Below are 9,788 nucleotides of genomic sequence, written 5' to 3' on the forward strand. Positions count from 1 at the left end.
TGAGTGGAGTTATTGCTCGTGAGCTACTATAGATGCATACTAAGGGGGAACTTCGGACAAAAAGCTGCATTGAATGTCGCTGTCGTTCATCGTTCGAGGCAATCGTCAACGATGGTCGGCAATGCTTCAGAACCTATCATAGATCGAGTGCGATAGATAAAGCCAAAACACGAAGTAGCTTGTTTTGTTTTCTTGAACATAGGGGTGTCGCCTAACTGTCCACAAATCCTGGCGTTCAAAAAGGAAATAAACTTCTACCAAAGAAGCGCTAGGCACCCGTGCCAGAGGTACCTGGAGATCGATATTCCAACCATGCTAGGCACATGAACGCGGGGACTTATGCTCTGCAGACTGATGTGGTACGGCAGTGACGCTAGCATGAGAGAACCGATCGTATTCTTCACTACCTCGCTTCCCAACTGCCGACTGCTGTACAACAAAACGCATTGTTACACATCTCTACTACAAAGCCCATTCCAGAAGTTGTTATGCCAACACCGGCGTCTTGTACAATGAACGGGCCTCAATTAACTTCTGGATTTACTCTGGCCTCGGGCCCTAGACAAGGTCAGGTACAGGGAAAGCATGCTCAAGCTATTCAGGCTTGCAATCTCTGTCGTGCACGCAAGCAGAAATGCGACGAAGCACGACCTTGTCAGTTCTGTAGTGAACACAACTTTGACTGCCAATACAACAGTAGTTCTCCGCCAAGGTATGTTTCTGTACTGCATAGAGCGACTACTCGCTGACACTCCACAGGCGAAATAGAAGTGTGATGCAACTTCAGGATAGCATAAACAACATGTCTGCTGTCCTCAAGGACTTCATTAGAAAATTCGGTGCATAGCGGCAGGATGTCAAGAATCGGCTTCCGCCGAGTCAAGGCTTTAGAAACACGCCAAAATTCGCTTCTCTTAAGGCAGCTTTTGCCTCCCCAACAAGGGACCCAAGCGCATCAAGAATGCCAATTTCAACGCATGGCAAGATGCACCCTCGTCGAGTTGGTGGCACGAATATAGAATCACCCATGTTTCCATACTCAAATACGTCAACCGCAGACGCGCAAACACCACCTCCTATCAAACACAAAGTTATACTGTCTATGTCTCAGCAGCCTGCGACACCGACCAATTGCGTGAAAACAGACAAAATTCGTACATCAAATAACTTGTTATCAAAAGAAAGAAGCGGCCTCCAAAGTAATCACGCTACACCAGCGCACAAACTATTAGAGGAGTAGGATCTCATAAAGGACTTTCCCGTCGGCGTAGAGTATCTCCATCAACTGAGAGAGAGCGGCCGTGCGCTGTCAGATTACCCAATGCGATTGGAACAGGACAGAGAGCTCCTCCGCGTCTAGTGTGTCAGAGAAGGTCTCTATCTGAACGATGGATTACAAGGACTTGGCAACCCAGAAAGCAGCAACGATTCGGATGCGCCATCGCCGATGCCAGAGAAGGGAGGGTTGTCAGGCCATCCTCTATCGAACCAATCAAGCTTACATCCTTCAAAGAACTATAGTGCACCGCAGAATTATTCCAGCTATAAGTACGGACTCAGTGGACTTGGCCCAGACAGCAGACCCAATTTCCGTACCTCTGTTGTAAACAAGCTGCACAAGGCGTACATAAAGCACATGCATAGCCTGCATCCATTCCTAGATCGCAGCAAGCTTCAAACAATGATTAAAGAATTCAAAGAACTATACAGCCCTGATAGAAGGGTTGCAAACTCGGTATCGCCAGTAGCCCACCAGCTCAATCCAAGTTTGAAGAGAAAGCGATCAACCGGCTTTTTCAGCGAACCGTACTCGTTCCAGGGTGCGATCGAGCGTTTGTTGCCCAATGCCATCGTTCTACTTGTACTTGCTCTGGGTAAGGTTTGTTCATATAGGAAGAGTTTACCGCATCCACAAAACAAGAAAAGTCCTTGTACAAACAGGGCCTGGGAGTTTTTTAGTTCGCGCACCAATAGTAACTTCAACAGCGATACTTCAGACGACACTTGTCTCAGCAACATCAATATTCTGCCTAGAATGGCGTACTTTTCTTACGCGACTAGTATCCTTGGGTATCAGCAAGAAGGGCATACCCTTGAACATGCTCAAGCAATGATACTAGCAGCAATTTACACAAGCCAGTTCACAAGAGTGCTAGAGAGCTGGAGCTAGATTAACAGTGCATGCAGGGTTACTATAGTCTTGCTCAAACAGTAAGACTTATTCCTGGTGATATCTGAATTAGTCTAACATTGTTTAGGGATTACCACAAACTTACCTGCGATTTCTACACCTCTCCAGAATCTAAGAACTTATCACTCAAAGAGCGTTACAGGCTAGAGCTGGTTTTACTCGTCTATTAGACATGTTTACAGCTTGAATCGTGAGTCATCCAGTCTTCCGATTGTTCTCTACGTACTAACTGCGCTATTAGGGATATTGTGGCTGAGATGAGTACTCTACCTACGAGCGATGTCATAGTGCATCAGAACCGCATTATGTATCCAACGGGCGTGTGCGGCTACTTCCCTGTCGAGGAGAACGAACTGACAGAGGGGACTCAAGTAAACAGGAAATCCGAGCACGATAAAGACTTAATAATATACTCCAGTCAAATATAGATGCGCGTCATTCTGAATGAAGCTCACAATGCGCTTTACAAAGCTAGTAGGTAATTGCCAAAATGTTGTTATGTATTGCATTGACTAGATATAGACGAAAACAAAAGCTTCGACCAGGGCAGCATCATAGCTGTAGCCAAGCTCGCACGATCTCACATTGCTATACTCAATAGCTAGCGGCGTGTTCTACCAGAATTTCTAGCTTAGAAAGACAGTAATCCTCCATCCACGGATCCTAATCTTGCTTGTTTGCGTGCCAAATATTACGGGGGTGCTTATATAATGCTTAGGCCCTGCCTACAGATCGCAAGCTATATTATGGAATATACACCACCCGTTCAGGCCCCATATCAAAACGGCCATTGGCCCCACAGCAACTCGCCGTCCGCCACCGGGGAAACGCTCACTCCTACAAGCAGACCTGTTTCACAGGTTGATCTGTCTGAAACACAGAAAGATGTTGTCTCAATCGCTTCTCAATGCATCGAAAGCGCTATCAAAAGTACCGTTGCGTTCAACCGTGTCGGCGCCCCTAAAAAAAGCCTATATGTGGGATTCAAGAGCACACGCAACACCAGGCTTGTATTAACTAATGTCTTTAGAACTCTGCACGCTCAGTTCGGAAACATGCTTATTCTCGCAGCTGTGTTCAAGTCAAGGCTGTACTATCTACTTCCATCCAACACCTCGCTTACCCTGCGGAACCTCCACGCGCTCTTCGAACGCACCTTCGAGGTCCTCAGCAAAGTTGTACACAACTCGCCGATCCTCAAGGTCGATCTTGATATCCTGCGAAACGTGCGAAATCAACTAAACAACCAACGGGGTCTGCCGCCGTTCCAGTTGTAGACGGGGATCTGCCGCATTGCGCTCATATTGGACCGAGTGCCCTTACATTCACAGCATAGTGTCGCCTGCGCAATGTGCCGCAATGAGCTCTTTAGCACTGTACTGTAAACTTTTACAAATGTAAGACAAGAAAGTGAGTAATCCTAGCAGAAACTCTATTCCTTGTTTTCTTTCTTTTTTGCTACGCGTCTAGGGTTAATTCGAATCACTAGTTATACAGTATGTGTCGTCCGCAGATGTCTGACAAACAGCTGCGTCGAACAAGCATATCAGCAGTGACAAGCACTACAGATGCACACAGATTACAAGTAGAGTCACATCCCTTAAGGCCCGTGCATAGGAGACGCGTTTGCTATACTGTAGAGACTTAAGCTGGGCGATATACTTTCCGCGCACCCCACCAAAAGCGTGACCTCAGATTGTCACGTTAAATATCTCAACAACACCGACTATGTTTACAACTGATTACACATAGAAGTAAATCAAGTATCAGGAGAAGCTATTGCTGAGGTAGTAGCTAGTTGTGTTTGTGGTTGTCGTACTGTTTTTGCTGTTTCTGCAGCAGCAGTTTCAACAGCAAGCTTAACCGCCTCAACGCTCTTAAAACGCTCATTTTGGTCAATAGCATTCCGTTTCATTAGCTTTGCATTTGTGATCTTATGAACTTGGTGTTGAAGCTGAGTTTTCAGCGATTGCAGCCCAACTGCTTAAGTATCTGCTATTGCGATCGCCTTGCCTACCTTGGCGATCAGCATCCTGGTACTTCGTGATAGACTTTCTGATCGCTTAAGCTGGCGACAGGTCTTGCATAGATCTTAAGATCGTTGTGGAGTTTTTATAATTGTGTCTAGCATGCTAGTTAGTTGCAAGATTGCTGGTGGAGTAACTGGGCGACCTCGAATTTGTGATGATGCGACCACTCGATCTAGGTTGTACGGCACTAGCCCTGTAGCTCTCCATGCAGCTTGTATTACTAACCGCGATAACCCACCGCGTCAAGCTTCATCATATAATAAAATAAGGCTCTCTTTCTTGATTAAAGCTCCGTCGTCGAGGCTAGAGAGTGCGACGATCTGCTTACGATAGGATGACTTGACAATCGAGAAAGCAGCGAGATCTAATAGATAGAGTATATAAGATGAATGCGGTGGAAGATAGAGTATGTGTATCTTGTTCATATAGCAAGCTATCATGAGGTCGTCTTAACTGTAAGATCCATGCCTATCAAGCAGAAGTAACTGGCTTATCCCAAGTGATGACGCTAATTCTAGGATGAAACAGCGATTCAGCCACTCTATCGCGACGTTATTAGACATCTATCTGTTCTGTAATAATGTATAGAACCAGTCTAGTATTTATCTTGGTGGAAACTAGGTTGTTTGTAGATGTTTTCTCTAAAAGATTATCGCTGGACGGAGACGCTGGCCGATCGCGGATACGCACTCTTCGATCGATACCCACTCGCGATTCTCTTGCGACTTCTTGCAAGCCTTCTTGTTATGGGATGACGCTACTATCTGGCTGTTGTTACACACACTTAGCGCAAGCCCAGTCTCGTCTATATTCCATATTACTTCAGGTGGTATACTAAGCCGCAGTCTAGTGCGCTTAAACAGCTCTAGAAAGTTGCGTAATAGTTCTAGAGTAACTGCTTAAGCGTGTGAGGCTTTAATCGATCGGCCGACGATAGAATGTACGCATAGAGTGTGACGAAGAAAGCCAGTGACCTAGAGATGGCTGAGAGGCTCGTGATCGTTGTTTATGTGGAGAACCTAGTTAGCCATCTCTCGTACACAACTGTGAGAAGGCAGGTGAGCGCGAAGATCCTCATCTATAATCTAGTCAACAAGAAACTGCTCTTGTTCTAGAGTGCGTCGCTGTTGACGCTAATGAGCTATCGCGTGGTGTTGTTGGCCTGCGCGCCGGCTGCGCAGCGTTGATTCAGGTATCTTGTACGCCTGACAAGCTTGTCGCTAGCTCGAAAAAATGCTAGCATTAAGATCAGCAATAGCATGTTATACAAGAAATTCGCGATCAGCCATATTAAGTGCGTTGTAGGTGCGTTATTGCGCGTTAAGTATAGGGATCGCGATTGTAGTGGGGTGCGCGGAAAGTATATTGCCCAGCTTAGGCGTTCTTTCACCACACCGAGACGCGCCTTGAAGCCTCGTAGCATCTCTTGCCTCTCCTGCCATAACCTACACGTCCTTTGCAAGCTATTTCCAAGGTGCCCAACAAGGAACTGTTCCCGCCTATTCGCGCGTCTTCCCGCTATCTCGCGTGCTGCGCACAAACACAGTCTATAGTGCTCCCACAACACGTCTCTAGCTATCGCCTTCCCACTAAGAGCCACTATTAGGACGTTTCTACCCTAACATCCTTACCTGCATCAATATTTTCAGCGTAGCTGCTTCAACTTTAACTGTAAATTGCACATCTCGAAGCTACACTACCAATACTTATCCATCATCAACTTCAACCCCTCATGGCCAAAATCGCGAATACCCCTCTCCTCCACCCGTGTCCTCGTTCGAAACGTCCTCTCAGTCTGACCAGACTTTAAGTTCACCCCCTCATTACTACAAAGACCTACTACGAGGACAATTCTTTTGCCTTTAAGGCATCCGAGTAAGCCTATAAGGACGAGGACAAGACGTCCCCTCTAGTTCATTCAGGCATCTAGTGATGTAACTGTAAGGATCCCGCCTAGGCGCCTTCGGAGAGGGAGTTTAAAGGCCAGTTTAAGTATGGCTTCGAAGGGTTGAATGTGTAGTTATCCTACGTAATAGAAGATGTATGATTATATCTAGATAACCGTTAACCTTCAGGAAGACGCTGGCATAGAGTTCATCACTAGGTACGTACCAGTAAGAGAGACTTTCGGGTTTTATATTGCTAAAAGAATGGATTACTTGCCTTTATCCCTTCAGTCCCTATCCTCCAGTCATCGCGATCATTGCGCTTACTCAAATAAATGTTGTAGACATCAGGCCACACTAGTTACACCATACAGCTTTCCAACCCTAAACCTATGAAGTTTTAACCCAGTCAGATCCTCATACACTCTCGGCCTCTCTACAATAATGAACTGCTTCATGGACCCAACGTTGACCACACGACGAGGTTTGATGAAGCAAGCAATAGACTAGCGCTCCAGTAACGTACCCTTTTCCACATCCTACATATCAATCGGCGTCGCAACCTAATGCAGCCTGGCCCTAAGATAATTATTTGTCATGTACTCAAGGCTATTACTGACATAAACATTAATCTTCGACGGGTACTCATGTTAAATCAGAATGAAAGTATCCCTCTTATCGTTGAAGCGATCCTGTACCTCAAGACCACCAGCGTAGTCCTAAAATAGCAGGGCAATCATGCCAAAATCGCTGTGTGGCTACGCGCGACGGTATTTCCCCATGTTAAGCTTCTCTGTCGAGATTGGCGCGTAGTAGTTTATGCAGAGCTCATCAATGATAGGAGCTTCGCAACAGCGTTCTAGCAGCTCACCTGGGCGCAGGCTGAGGCCTACCTCCAGGTTCTGCAGTACCTCGCGCCCGACCGTGTGGCCCTTGACCAAAAGCTCTTCCATGAAATCGCGGTATCCCGGGATGCTGGACTCGGCGGGCCATTTGCTAGGAAATTCAGTGTTGTCTCTCAAGCTGTGGTTGAAATGTTGCTTCACATCGGTGTTAATAATGTTCTTCACTCCTCTAGGGCTGGCAAGCATTGCAATAGGGAGGTTTCGTCGCTGCCTTTTCATCCTCCAAACCCTCGTTGTTGATCGTATCGAGCTTAGACGTGTTCTCTGATCTGACATAGCTCTAGCCTCGCTAGGGGCCTGCATTGCGTTCGTTGGGAGTAGCCGCTTTCTCCTCGTTGGGGAGCGAGAAGAACCCTTTGCCCTACGATTGAAAATCGCACAACGTCAGCAGTCTCTTCTAAACCCGTCACTTTTAAGGCTTAAAAGAGGTTGGTGCTTACCTATTTAAAGCCTTCCTTAATCGTCGATACGCTAATAGAAGTGTTAATAAGGCGCATAGCACTGTAGTCCTTAAGCTCTTCAGCAATCGTAGCGGCTAATTTAGCGCGCTAGACTTCTATACCGTCGTAGAAGACGAAGAAGTTAATAACGAGAAGAGAATGCATTTTTAATTCTAGTTTGTGAGGTAGACAGCAAATAATTTAGGTAGCTTAGTAAGGTAATATAGTTTGTATAATCTTAGGAATTGTTCGTGTTTTTAATATCTAAAGAATAGAAGAACTATAATATATATAATAATCGTAGAAACTACAGTATAGTATTTAGTGTTACTCTTTAAGTCCTTATAATAATAAGCGTACGCTACTTTCTCTTCGCTAGGTAAGCTTACAGCTTAATCCCTTCGCTACTATAGACTATTTTTCTTATAGTTGCAGAAGAGCAACTGTCTCGTAGTCTACTATATTGTTAGTTGCCTAAATTAGAAAGCATTAACAAATTTTCTGTAAGGTAGATGTTAAGCATAGAAACAAAGCTAGTTAAATAGGTTCTATATTCAAGAGAAGAGAATAGCAGACGCAGAGCTAGAAGAGCGCGTAGCTAGAACTATATAGAGAAGAGCTAGTTAGAAGCTAGTACTAGATAGTACTAGTTCTAACTAGTGAATACTATCTGTTCGCAAAGTCTAGTAGCTTTGGAGATAGAAGTATTCGAAGTCGAAGTAAGAAGATAGCTCGAAGTATACCGTAGAGGTTTGCCGAGGCTATGTCCTTACATGTGCCCCTCCCTTCGAAAAGGCCGTAGCTAGTCCTCTAGCTAGATCCGCTAACTAGCATAGGAAATAAGAGAGAATTAAAGAAAAAAGTCAAAAGTTTTTAACTATGTCAAAATCCAGAGGATATAGTTTATAGTTTGTATAGGCCTGCGCATGTCTACACAGATTCTTATACAAAACAGCGCACCTCCGAGGTGTTTTCCGCCACCTTAACCCCGGAACGCGAAAATCGAGCCGAATGGCGTTCCTACACCTTGTATGGGGTGGTGCCTTCCAAGCGCCATGTCTAGGGAAACATGGGATGGTGGGCGTACGCGCCAAGCCGTTAAAGTTGACTACAGCGCTGTTTAACCACTGGGGTGAGCCAGGCATTATCAGCGTGGAGCTGGGCGGCGGGCGCGCGAGCGGCCTCTGCCTGTTGCGCTACATAAATTAAAGTTATGCTAAATCAGAGGAAGAGCGGCTAGAAGAGCAGATGCAGGTGCCTAATAGAGCATTGTTGTCGTCAGATTCAGCGTTGCCGCTAGTAGCGTAGGCGGATAGCGTTAAAGAAGGCTAGTCGGCGTGCTTGCTTTGTAAATTAGTAGCGGAATCAGGTGCGTCGTAAAAGTGGCTGTTGTTAGAACTAGTAGAAATCGCTAGTTTACGAGAAGAGTAATTGCTGCCTAAGGTAGGAGATTGCGCGGGCTCACTGCGAAGGTTAGTAGCAGCGTCTAATCTAGTGCAATCGCTAGTAGCGCGGGCGATTTGTTGTAAAGCTAGATAGTAATCCTGCTCGCTAACTAAACTAGTAGAGGAAGCCTATTCATTGTAAAAGTTAGCTGCTGTGTCTAACTTAGCGCGATTGCTAGTAGCGTAAGCAGATTGCGCTAAAGCGGAACTATAAGCTTGTTCGCAGGCTAAACTAGTAGAGAACGCTAGTTCGCTGCGGAAGTCTAGAGTACTGTTAGAGTTAGCGTAGTCGCCTAAGGTGCGTGCAGACTACGCTAAACTTAACTAGAAACAAGAGAGACGTTATAGACGTAGGCTAGATATATTATTCTTATAGTAGCTATATTGCGGGTAGCGTAAATAGTGTACTACTCTATTAGCGTTGCTAGCTTGTTAATCTTCGCTAGAAGCAACGCTGCAGCTAGACAGAGGGCTATTGCAAGGCGATAGGCTGCAACTATAATTTTAATTAGTAGGCAAATAGGTAGAGACACTATAGAAGGTTAGCAATTTAAGCTAGTAGTCTATGCTTGTTACTAATATAGAGTCCTTAGAAGTTCTAGATATTATATCTAGAGTTGCTATAGCTTCTGTAGAAGCGCATAGTAGGCAGCTTTTATTATTTTATCTGTCTATAGAAATAGTTAATTTAGAAGAAGGCTAAATACCTATACAGTAGGTTAAGCGGCTGTCGCAGATGCGTAGAACAAGCAGAAGAAAGTTTTAGTTATGTAGAGTCTTAAACTATAAAAGGTTAGACAGCTACAAAGGCGCTGTAGGTAATAGCTAATCTAGAGAAAATAGCGCTATCAGCAGAGTACAGAGAGAGCAAGCAGTAAAGAAAGCAAATTT

At 45.2% G+C, this 9,788-nt stretch overlaps 2 protein-coding genes across 2 annotated transcripts; one reads left to right on the plus strand and one right to left on the minus strand.

The window, feature by feature from the left end:
* Nucleotides 1-512: 512 nt before the first annotated feature.
* Nucleotides 513-3,468, plus strand: BKA58DRAFT_413121 (C6 zinc finger domain-containing protein; the record flags this gene model as incomplete). The annotated part of the gene is made up of 12 exons (XM_046172399.1): nucleotides 513-712; nucleotides 760-811; nucleotides 848-1,236; nucleotides 1,291-1,359; nucleotides 1,423-1,467; nucleotides 1,498-2,139; nucleotides 2,179-2,211; nucleotides 2,259-2,352; nucleotides 2,395-2,608; nucleotides 2,642-2,669; nucleotides 2,727-2,751; nucleotides 2,827-3,468. The coding sequence occupies 12 exons, from the start codon at nucleotides 513-515 to the stop codon at nucleotides 3,466-3,468; spliced, it is 2,433 nt and encodes an 810-aa protein (XP_046023810.1).
* A 3,397-nt stretch (nucleotides 3,469-6,865) lies between these two features.
* On the minus strand, nucleotides 6,866-7,198 carry BKA58DRAFT_442147 (uncharacterized protein; the record flags this gene model as incomplete). Its single annotated transcript, XM_046173888.1, has 1 exon — nucleotides 6,866-7,198. The coding sequence occupies one exon, from the start codon at nucleotides 7,196-7,198 to the stop codon at nucleotides 6,866-6,868; it is 333 nt and encodes a 110-aa protein (XP_046023811.1).
* Nucleotides 7,199-9,788: the final 2,590 nt, after the last annotated feature.

The sequence above is a fragment of the Alternaria rosae genome (genome assembly GCF_020736505.1).
Source record: "Alternaria rosae strain MPI-PUGE-AT-0040 chromosome Unknown BKA58scaffold_7, whole genome shotgun sequence".
Taxonomy (NCBI): Eukaryota; Fungi; Ascomycota; class Dothideomycetes; order Pleosporales; family Pleosporaceae; genus Alternaria; species Alternaria rosae.